The 12,106-nt window shown below is 41.2% G+C and overlaps 1 protein-coding gene across 1 annotated transcript in view; it reads left to right on the top strand.

Moving 5' to 3' along the window:
• Nucleotides 1–12,106, top strand: part of GABBR1 (gamma-aminobutyric acid type B receptor subunit 1) — a 238,597-nt gene that overhangs the window by 190,941 nt on the left and 35,550 nt on the right. The window contains exons 8-10 of the mRNA XM_058167527.1: nucleotides 4,353–4,487; nucleotides 5,263–5,433; nucleotides 10,654–10,755. Coding sequence (XP_058023510.1) covers nucleotides 4,353–4,487; nucleotides 5,263–5,433; nucleotides 10,654–10,755 — 408 coding nt within the window. The remainder of the gene's footprint in view (nucleotides 1–4,352; nucleotides 4,488–5,262; nucleotides 5,434–10,653; nucleotides 10,756–12,106) is intronic.

Genomic DNA, 12,106 nt, shown 5'->3' with positions numbered 1-12,106 from the left:
AGGTTGCAAATAGTGGTCATATGATCCCGGGGCATTGCAGTCACTGGTAAATACATGCTACCCTGTTTTCCCCAAAATAAGACATCCCCTGATAATAAGCCCAATCGGGCTTTTGAGCGCATGGCAATAAGACCAAGCGCTTATTTCAAGGTTAAAAAAAAATACAAGACCGGGTCTTATTTTCGGGGAAACACGGTAGTTGCCAAGTTCCCAAATTTTGAACACATGACTGTGGGAAATCTGCGACAGTTGTATGTGGTAAGGATCAGCAGTAAGTCACCTGTTTTTCAGAACTTCAAATGGTCATTGACTGAAGGGCTGTAAGTTGAGGACTACCTGTATTCTAGAGCAGTGTTTCTCAGCCTTGTCAATTTGGAGATGTGTGGACTTCAATTTCTGGCTGGGAAATTCTGAGAGTTGATATCCATACATCTTAATGTTGTCAAGGCTAAGAAACACTGCTCTAGAGTTACGGGTATAGGTATGGGAGGATATTGGTGTGAGGAGGAAGGTAAACAGGAGCAATCAGCTTCTTTTGAACCAATGATGATGTGAAATTCCCCGTCCTCAGAGCACCAGGTCCTGCCAAAACCAAAATAGCCCAAAGTCAGTTGCAAACAGGATTGGATAGCAAATGTTCCCTAAGCCAGATCTGTCTCTTGAAGTATAAGCATCCCTGTCAATCACCCTCTCTGCTTCCCAACATTTTATTTTTTTAATTCATGTGTCTCCCTCAACAAAAAGACTATGCAGAGAATTGGCATGGTATTTCCAAGGAACTAGCTTTGGTCATGCCCAATTGTTTTATGTGGCTTCTGTTTGTACACTCACGTGCCGTGTTCTTCGTCCATTTAGGTCTGCATGCACCATTTCTGACCGGTACAATCTTGAGTCGTTCCATTTCCACTCAATGCTGTCTAATATGTGTTGGACAAACTCCTCTTGTTTGTTAAGATCTTATTCAATCCTTTGTCCTTTTGCTTTTATTTCTACATGTGCTTTTTTATAATTTCTCTGATAATCAGCTATATTAGATGAGTTATTGTGCCCTGAACAGCACAATGTGCCACAAATAATGTATGGACGAGAAATCGGGGGTGCTGTTGTACAAAGAAGTTTCCTGTGTGGTTTAAGCCTTCTGGAATGTGGGTTTCTTGGTGCTCTCTGAGCGTGGTTGTTTTCTTGCAGCCCTTTCATTACCAAACTAGGTAAGTGCACTGATAATGTTGCCCAGTTGGGTAATAAAACATCTGCAAAAAAACAACCAAGCTCAGAGAATATCAAAGACCCACAGTTCAACTCTCGGCTACAAATATTCCCTTCTATTGGTGCCTTCTGTAATGTCCTTCAGGCTAGATAACAAATGGGAACCAGCCATGTCTTTCACCCCTAACTGGAGTAGACTCCTGTTTTCATCATGAGTACTGTAAAGGCCATTACGATATGGGTCCTAATGCCACATGTTGCCATAATTAGATCATGTTTTTCTTCCCAAGACTGGGAAGTGAACCAAACTCTTCCTGCTCTTTCTTGTGGCTTTCCTGAGATACTGTCACTGTCAATGGGTCTAGGTGTACCTGTGGATTGGTGGCCCCACCCTGATCCCGTTAACGTGGCCCTGAGAGGCCTATGTGGGCAGGATTTCCAAAAACACTAATCTTAACTTCTTCATTTGCCACAACTCGTTGCCTTAAAGATTCTTGGACTGACTTTGGCAATTTGAGGCAGGCCACATGTCCAATCCTACAAATCTTTTCCCCACACATGATGCTCAGGTTGAAATCTCTGTAGCTCTTTCCTTTGCCCAGCTATCCACAGCTATGTACATTGGCCCTTTTCCTCCTCCATCCTCCTCCGGCACAAAGCTATGTGGCCCAGTTGCTACCATGCTGCCCGGTTCCCTTGCACGGAATTTCTGCAAACTTTTTTTTAATTATTATTCTCTGCTTCCCTCCAACCCTACATAGCCAGTCTCTGCTCACATCCATTCCTCTGCCCATCAGTCTGTCTGGTCGTCTGTCCCTTCTCCCACACACATCTCCCCTCCCTGCCCTGCCTGTTCCTGTTTCTCTCTCCTTCCTTGTCTTCTGCTCTAGTGTGGTTCCCAGTCAACCGCCCCCCCCATGGCGTTCCTTTTGTTCCCTCCCTATTGAAGCCCGCTCCCTGGTGCTGACAGGTTGCCGTGGCAGCGCCTGCCTGAGGTTTCCATGGAAACTGATCCTCTTTCTTGGGGCGGCGATGCCCTGAATAATTCATCATCCCCTTGCGGTGGAGGCTCACAGCCAGGAACAGGATGGGGCACATGGGGCATATGTGGTGGTGGTGGGGGGTGGTAGGAAAAAAAACAGCAGGAGGGTCTTGGATGGCACATTTATTCAAAGAGAGACCAAGCGAGGCTGGGGTCATATAGGATGTGAACAGTTAGGGAATAGTTGTAGGTAGGCATTAGTTGCTCAAGCCCGTTGAAAGTGTGGAGAACCTTTAGATGGCCAGGATGATGATAACAAACTGTATACAACAAGTGATGACTATAGTGCAGGATGGGCATGGCCATTGTTTTGTGGCAGGAGTTGGATTTTTTTCATTTACTTTTTTGGTTGGGTTAAGGCTGCAGTTGGGTGTTTTCCAGTTACACATTTTAGGACGCTGCCACCATTTTTAGCAGCTGTGACAGAGGTGGGTTTCAGCAGGTTCTGACCAGTTCTGAAGAACCGGTCGTGGAAATTTTGAGTAGTTATGAGAACCAGTAGTAAAAATTCTGACTGGCCCCGCCCCCGTCTATTCTCTGCCTCCCGAGTCCCAGCTGATCGGGAGGAAATGGGGATTTTGCAGTAACCTTCCCCTGGATTGGGGTGGGAATGGACATTTTACAGTATCCTTCCCCTGCCACGCCCACCAAGCCACACCCACAGAACCGGTAGTAAAAAAATTTGAAACCCACCACCGAGCTGTGATCTTAGGTGGCTATCGGGAATCACATTGCCTACTCTGCCTTATAGTGGGAGGTGAAGTTTCATTATTCAACTTGTCTCCAACCCCCAACCTCTTAACTGAAAAGTCCTCAGATGATTGGATATTGAGAAAATGGCCTAGAAAAAGGAAGTGCAAGGCGTTTATGAACTGTTGCTCACCAGGCGATATGGACCTGCTCACAAAGTCACCAGCATCGTGTTCAATACAAGGGAGATTTTACTCCTATTTATAGTCACCATCAGCTTGAGAGGCTTAGCTATGCTATGCCTTATTAGTGGAAATGTAGGGGAAAGAACCTTCAGTCGGCTTCTCCATGGTGAAAATTCATCCTGTCTGTAATAGGTTGGCTTTTTCTTTCTGCATGTTGGCGCAGAAATGAACTGAAGCTGTTTCTGCCAACTGACAATGTGTCCATGGAAAAGTCATTTCCTTCCTCATGCGACCCTAATGAACTCCAAGAAAAGTGGGCCAGGCCTCTTCAGCTGCCCTGCTCAAACCCAGTTCAAACTCCAGGGTTGACATCTTTTTAAACTTTGTCAACAAAAATCCAATTAATTATTGATTCCTCACTACTATGAAGCCTTCTAACCTAGAGTTGTTTCTAAATGAGATGGATGACCCATACATAAATGGGTAAAAGAACTGTGTTTTCGTCATCCTAGACATCTTTCAAGCATTATAGACTTGAATTCCCAGAATTCTCAGCAGTGGACATACTGGCTGGAAGTTCTGAGAACTGAAGTCCATGTTTCTATGAGAGACCCAGGTTGGTGAAAACACTATTCTTAGTACTTTCGTTGTTCCGAAGCTAAGGGAGTAAGAGGTGTAGCATGACTGTGGTAAGCTGACTTTTTGGAGAAGCCATTTTCTTTCTTGTGCAACCCTATTGCAATCCAAGAACTCTGGTCTGTCGGTAGTGGCATCATTTTTAGGTCTTGGCAGAGTAGTTGGCAAGTATATGATATTCATGTTTTTTTACGGAGCAAGGATCACAGGAGGGCAGCGGTCCATCTGTGAGAGGAAGGTTCATTGGCAAACCAAGTGCTCTATGCTTTTCTCTGCCTACTTAAAAAATTACATTCTCACTTTACTACGAAAGCTTTTTCCATTCCATTCTACCCGAATTTACATGGCCATTTAACTCTTTCTATTATTAATTTTGCCCAAGCATTATTTCTTCTAGTCGTTCTAGTTTGCAACTGGTTTCGTGTTCGGGCTCCATTAAAGTATTTTATGTACAGCTTCTTGCCTAGCATTTAATACGAAAATAAATGATTAGGAACAGTTCCCCGAGTTTGACCAGAATTTTGAATGGGGTGCATGCAGGACCAAGAGCAGTTTGAGATTCTTGGTGACGAGGTTTATCTCTTCACCTACAGTGTGAACCTGGTGTGGCAACTAAATTTCTGTATGAACTCCTCTACAATGATCCCATCAAGATCATCCTTATGCCTGGCTGCAGCAGTGTTTCTACCTTGGTGGCCGAGGCTGCACGCATGTGGAATCTCATTGTGGTAAGCATCTCTCCTATTGAGATATATTCCCTTTTGCCTTTCAGGAGCCCTCACAGGCACTTGCTTACACGACAGACTATTTTGTCTTAAATTTATATTTACTGACAAAGAAATAACGGGTGACTAGTATAGATCTATTTCAAGCTATTTAGCACTCATCAGCTAGTATTCACACACACACACACACACACACAGGCAGACAGGTAGGCAGGCAGGCAGGCATATAGATAGATAGCGATATTTATGGGAGAAGCCAGCTCCAATTTTGACCCTGCAAGCTGAAATTTTCAACTTGAAACACACGAAGAAAATGCTTCAAAAGTGAAAAGATGCAAAGTACTATACTTTTCTCTTAGCATCTTTCCCCACGTATCTATGATACCATAGACCCTATCTTTCTCCCTGCATCATGAATGGAAGAAGGTAAAATACGTTGGAGGACTCCATAACCTCGACTGCAGCATCTCTAGATCAGGGGTCTGCAACCTTGGTCCCTTTAAGATTTGTGGATTTCAACTCCCAGAGTTCCTCAGCCAGCTTTGCTGGCTGAGGGACTCTGGGAGTTGAAGTCCACAAGTCTTAAAGGGACCAAGGTTGGAGGCCCTTGCTCTAGATGCATAGGAAAGAGCAGATGTCTTTGATGTTAACCAGACAGATCCGCGTGCATGTACGAAGGGGGCAGAAGAAAGGAAATCTTCATTTCAAAGTTAGCTAAGGAATGTCGGGTGTCTCAATCTTCCTGTCTTTAACTGTATTTCCATCTCCTTCTTTCCAGTTGTCCTATGGCTCCAGCTCGCCAGCCCTTTCCAACCGCCAACGTTTCCCCACCTTTTTCCGCACGCACCCATCCGCCACACTGCACAATCCCACCCGTGTGCAGCTCTTCAAGAAATGGAGCTGGACGAAGATTGCCACAATACAGCAGACCACAGAGGTGTTTACATCGGTATGGAACCCAAACCTGGGCGTAAACCCCAGCTTAATCTCTTAGTCATTCTGTAATTGGCAGCAGGTTCCAGAACAGTCGCCTTTAAATCTTCCCCTGAGTGTAATCCCTGGTTCCCATCCTAACCACAACAGGTTTCCAAGTCTAATACATCGTCCTTGCAGTTTGTATATACAAACTGCATTGTTTCTTCCAGAGGTTCAGCACTGGGCTGATTTCCAAAGAAAGCAAGGACAATTCATTGATTAATTACTGCGGTTATATTCCATCTTTTCTTATCAGTGCTCAAGATAATATACATGGGGTCTTTCATTTTATTGCTATAGCAACAGTCCTGTGAGATAGGTTAGCTTAAGAGAGAAGCCTGGCGCCATGATTTAGTGAGGACTTGAAAGTATATCTCCTCAGTCCAAGACTAGTAATCACTACACTGCCTGTGTTCATAAATCTCTTCTAAAACTACTTCATTCTAACTACTTTCCAGAATTTCAATTAATCAGTCCATCACCTGCTACCTGATTCTTTTAATCACAAATGCAGGGTTTTAAAACTAGGACAGACCTTGTGCGGAATATTTGTTCTGGCAATGGATAGAGCCTTTCTCCTATAGCAAACCTGCTCCATGCCCTAGTATTGTAATCCACAGTAGAGGAAAACTGGTGTATTCCTGGTAACCATTAAGGCCTTGAACTATATCTTTACTTTTTCCCCCCTCTCGGTAAATGATGATTCCAAGAAAGAGAAAATTTAAAAAAATAATCTAGAGACACAATTGCAGCGAAGACAGAATCTTTGACATTGTGCCAATCCTTGTTGGCCAGGGGATACGGACAACGATATTTCACATTTACTGTATGCAATGATCTTTAAAATATCTTGGCAGCAGCCTTTGCTTCATAAAAGCCCTGATTCTGTAATAATTGCTGGTCGCCAATAAAATTGGCAAATCATTCCTATTTCGGGGTGTGCTTTCATTGCCGTCTAATTATGTAGTTGCTTTAAGTTCCTCTTTTGAGCAATAGAAACTCCCCAGCATATAAACTGACTGAAGAAATAAATATAACCGACGCAATCTTCAGCATTTTCAGAATCTCCACATGTATTATTTCATAAAAGGCAAAACAGATAAACAAAACTCCCTTCTCATAGTCCTAGGTCTTGTGGTTCCAAAATAAGATTTTAAAATGCAGGCAGCGTTTGGTGAGATCTGAAAAGAATGGATCTTAAAGTGGAACTTAAAGGAAGGATACAAAATGATAAGGAAGGACATAAAAAGGTATAAAATAGGTGGTGCCTGGCTCAAGATTAGTAACTGTATGAGAGATTGAGGTGTCCTAGTGGACCACCACTTAAGTATGAGTTAGCAATGAGCTGCAGCTGCCCAAAAAGCCAATGCAATCCAGCGCTGCATCAACAAAGGGATAACATCAAGATCATGAGAAGTGATAATGCTGATTTATACTGCACTAGTAAGGCCACGTTACTGCATCCACTTCTGGTCACCGCAATACAAAAAAGTTGCTGAGACTGTAGAAGGTACGCAGAGAAGAGCAACAAAGACAATTAGGGGATTAGAGGCTAAACTGTATGATGAACAGTTAAGGGACCTAGGTACGTCTAGCCTCTCGAAAAGAAGGATTATGGGGGGGCACGATAGCTGTCTTCCGATGCTTCAGGAGCTGTTATAGAGAAGCGGGGATTGACTTATTCTCTGAAGTCCATTCTTATTCTCCTCACCTCTTCGAGAGGCTAGACCTTCTGGTTTTTGGCCATGGTTTTTTTTTTCTTATTTTGCAATATCTCAGCTGATCTTTCCTCTTATTGCTGTTTGCCACTCAAATCCGTACTAAAACATTTTGAATTTGTATTAATGCAGCCTAGCTCCTATTATTTATGGTAATTGCTTCCACTTATATATATTATTTTCATTAGATTTGTGTTTCCTAATGCATACTAATAAACCAGTAGTTTATCTGTCAGAAATAAATCTCAAACTTCAGGGTGTATCTCTCTCCCAGCGCAAAGATCCTATCCCTGAGCTGAATGTACAGAGTTAAGATTAAGGTCTTTCTCCATGATTGTCTCGGAAGGAAAGCCCAGCTGAAGTTTAATTCTCCCTCTCTATTTGATGCCATCTCTGTAATTACTACTGTACATAATCCTAATCTGTTTTTGGATTATTAGCAGTATTAGCAACCATCTCTTTATCCTACACACAAATGGACAATTTAAACTTCTGGGTATATCTCAGGCTTGAATATCCTTAGAAACTCAAAGAAAGATTTCCTTCAAAATGTCAGGAATTAAGATATAGTGAAAATTTGCACAATGGAAATTATTATAAATGGGTTCAATCCATTGTGTGATCTGTGGTCCAAAAGGAACACTGGCTGATTGAGGATTCCGCACACACAAAATATTCAGAGTCCCGTCTGTCTCAGAAAATCTGCTCTGGAAGTTTGGGAACTCTCCAGAATTATGGGGGTGGCTTGTTGATAGAAGAAATGGCAAAAATTATCCCCTCCCTAGTCTGCTGGCTTTCTGGGCAAAATTTCATTTAGGATGCTCTTACCCATGTAGAAGGTAAAATCAATTCCATATTTATTAAGTAGAACTATATAGTATAATGTAATAGAGAGCCAATTTGGTGTAGTGATTAAAGCATCAGGCTAAAAACTAGGTGACCACGGTATGAGTTCTAGTCCTGCCAGAGGCCCCGGTGACCTGGAGTCAGTCACTGCCTCTCAGCCATAGGAAGAAGGAAGGAAGGGCAGACCACTTCTGAGGAGGGGGGCAGGAACCTTTGCCAAGAAAATTGCAAGGTCTTAGTCCATGCAGTTGCCAGGAATCAAAAGCTGGCATGAAGGTGCCCATATATGGTGAAATAACAAGAATGATGGTGTAATTCTCCTTCCACGTTTGAGTTTCTCAGCCTGAAGTTAGACAGATGAGAGGGGGTGGGAGACGTTGGGATGCGAAAAAGGAGGAAATGACAAGAGAAGAAGTAATGAGTCTCTTAATATGCTTCTAGACTGCTCTCTCTAGCAGAAAATATATTTTCAGGGCCCTTTTTTTTTCCTTACTGAATTTTAATAAATGTCAACTGAGATCTCAGCTGAGGGCTATTTGTCTCAACGATGTCCTAACAACAATTACAGCTTCCTCTTTTAGAGAAGGGGAAAAAACAAAACAAACCCTCACAAATAGCTCCAAGAAAGAAAAGGAACATTTTCACCAGCTGTTTTCCAATGTCTATCACATTTATGCAAATGTGAAACCACAGAATTATTTTTACGTGACCTGTGACTGGCAAGCGGGCTGAAGGCCTGCATCTCTCGCGGTGGTATATTGCCACTAGCATCACTGGGGGTAAAGCGATCCTCCTCCTGCCCAAACTTGTTGATTAATCCCAGTCCATTATCAGAGAAATTAAGAAATTGTGGGTGATCAAAGCAGCTCTAATTAATGCAGACTATGACTGACACAAGCTACGTTTCATAATACTTGCACATTGTTGGGTATTATCATTATCACAATTATTATTATTATTATTATTATTATTATTATTATTATTATTATTATTATTATTATTATTATATAATTATTATATAATTATTATACCAGAGACACAGTAGAACAGACAGATCAGCACTATTAGAATCACAGTGTATGTTACATTTTTCATTTCTTTGAAAAAAATATTTTAAAAGAAAAGCAGCTCCTGGACCCCGGATACAAATGTGCTCCTAATCCCAACTGGGGCTCTTAGGCCATTGATTTCAGCAATTGTGAAAGTAACAATGCTAAGTGTGCTTAAGTTCATACCAGATACAGAAGTATCCAGCTAGTTTTAGATATTTTTTTTTATTTATTTATTTTTTATTTTATTTATTTTGTCAATCATATGTAAACAGGTAAAAGTATAAACATAATTTGGATACATGAAAAGAGTAAGTAAAAAAGGAATATTAGGACAGGGATGGTAGGCACGCAGGTGCACTTATGCACATCCCTTACAGACGTCTTAGGAATGGGGTGAGGTCAACAGTAGACAGTTTAAGCTTAAAGTTTTGGGGCTTTGGGGAAGAAACTACAGTCAGGTAGTGCATTCCAGGCATTGACCACTCTGTTACTGAAGTCACATTTTCTGCAATCGAGTTTTAGAGCAGTATACCTTAAGTTGAAGGCTTATGTTAGAAGTGGGATTTGAACCCACGCCTCCATTTGGAGACCAGAACACCCAACACTGGGAAAGGAGTGAGCCTTGAGTTTGGCGCCTCAGACCACTTAGCCATCCTGACATATAGATAGTTGCACTCAAACTTTTGCACTTTTTTTGAGTGCAAAAAAAGTTTGCACTCAAACTTTTCTCCATCCCTGTTTGTGATTTGTTTCCTCTTTGGTTTCTCCTTTTAATAATAAGTAGCATCCAGTCGTGCAAATATTCTCTTTACTCATGAAAAGTATTCCTTTGCTTACAGAGGGCTGTTTCTCATTATGTCCAAGAGCTTCAATGAGGGAGAGGCATAGAAAAAGAAAAGCTTCTTTGTCACATAGAATTTGATCCTTTGTGTCTATTTTTCCTGAATAAAAAGAGAAAATGCATGTACGTTAGAAAATGCTGAACATACTAAAAGAGGCCAAAGTATGTGAAATAATAATATTCTAAACAATTTATTTTGTATTTGTCCCTGTGATAGCAAGAATGGGGGGGGGGAAACCAAACAAACATTGGGAGCTTTATAGTGCAAAACTAGAACCTGCTTCTGAGACTTGACTAGGTATTTTTATACAGCTACAGGGCTTATATCTTTTGAGAACATAGAAGCTGAAATTCTGAAGTTCTGTTTTCTGCAGGATCACAAATGCTGGAGATTTTCTAAACATAAAACTGACATTGTTATTTTCATGGTTTTTAACCTGCGCATGCAATGATTTTATGTGTTATGCTAAGCTGCTATTTCCATGGTCATGTTTTATTGAATAAGTTGAATAAACTGGGTTGGCTTTCAATCATGGCTCGAAAAATAGAGTCACAGGATTCACACAGCAGGCTGAACTGTACTGTGCTTTGTTTGGGGTTGGCTTATTATTAGTTTAGTAGTATGAGGTGCAAACTCAGAATATATATTCCCCTATCTTAATGTAGCTTCTGAGGTACATCTTTATCCAGGTCCTTATATCTTCATGGTTGTGATACCTCCTTCTGCATTCCCACAGACTTTGGATGATCTGGAGGAGCGAGTCAAAGAGGCTGGGATTGAAATCACTTTTCGCCAGAGCTTCTTCTCTGACCCTACAGTGCCTGTCAAGAATCTCAAGGTATCAGAATATGTCTGACTGTCAAGGCAGGGGAGGTGGGGACCCACAATACCTCCATGCAGCCTTCCCCAACCCATCACCTTTCACACATAGAAGGATTATTAAGCTGGCAGAACAGCCCGAGAGTATCTTAAGGAAGATTGTCCTTCATCCCCAATCGCCAGCTCCATGATTGCATGGGTGAAATGTGACAGCAAAATAATAGACTTTTGGCAGAGTTGTCATGAAACGTTTCTCTTGCAAATTGAAAAGCCACATGGACGCACAAAACCTTTACAAAAGAATTTCCTACAAACATGTTTGACCCTGTTAGCCTGGAACATCTCAACGTGGAGGTTTAAAGGGGGATAATTCTAAACAGATTAATGATTGCAGTGAATAAATTGTTATATTATGTAACATTTATCCATGAACTGTACATGATTGATCATGTGCCGTTGAATTAATGTTGACTGGTATTGTATATGTTTCTGTGCGTGCATGTCTGTATGTGTTGGTGTATGTGTGTCTGTCTATCATAGGTTACTAGTGGACTCCTTGCCTGTGTTAGTGCTTTGTAGTTGGCTTTGGAAATGTATACGTAGGCTATCTAAGACTGATTAGATTAGCAAAAAACAGAGATGAGGGGAAAAGGCACTGAGATGATGGGTTATTATGGGTTAGCAGGTAATGGGCTACTGCTGACCTGTCCCCTACATTTGCAGGGATCTTTTTTTTTTTTTTGACTTATGCAATTTGATTGGGCAAGCTGCAAGTATGTTTGCTGCGATATGTGGAAATAATTTCATACAAACGGAATCACATTTTCAAGGGCTACTTATCTTTAGATTTTTGGAATTTAACTTTTGAATGGAATACAGTGCAACTGATGCAGCCTCTTTGAGAGGCCATTGTCTAGAAAGGCTGTGTTGGAATGCTAAATTTAATGAGTCATAGAATCATAGATTTGGAAGGGGATCTAAGAGGTCATCAAAACCAACCCTCTGCACACTGCAAGATTCCCTAAGTCATCCCTGATAGTTGATTATCCAATCATTGTTTAAAATCCTCAAGCAGGGGAAGATAGAAGATAGATAGATAGATAGATAGATAGATAGATAGATAGATAGATAGATAGATAGATAGATAGATAGATAGATAGAGATTAGATAGAGATATAGATAGATAGATAGATAGAGATTAGATAGATAGATAGATAGATAGATAGATAGATAGATAGATAGATAGATAGATAGATAGATAGATAGATAGATGAGATATATATCTATATCTATCTATTTATCTATCTATCTATCTAATTATCTATAGAGGGAGAGAGAGAAAGGGAGAGAGAGATGATAGATAATAGATA

Source organism: Ahaetulla prasina, chromosome 2, assembly GCF_028640845.1.
Source record: "Ahaetulla prasina isolate Xishuangbanna chromosome 2, ASM2864084v1, whole genome shotgun sequence".
NCBI lineage: Eukaryota > Metazoa > Chordata > Lepidosauria > Squamata > Colubridae > Ahaetulla > Ahaetulla prasina.
The sequence above is the reverse complement of the archived record's forward strand: the minus strand, read 5'-3'. Positions and strand labels throughout refer to the sequence as shown.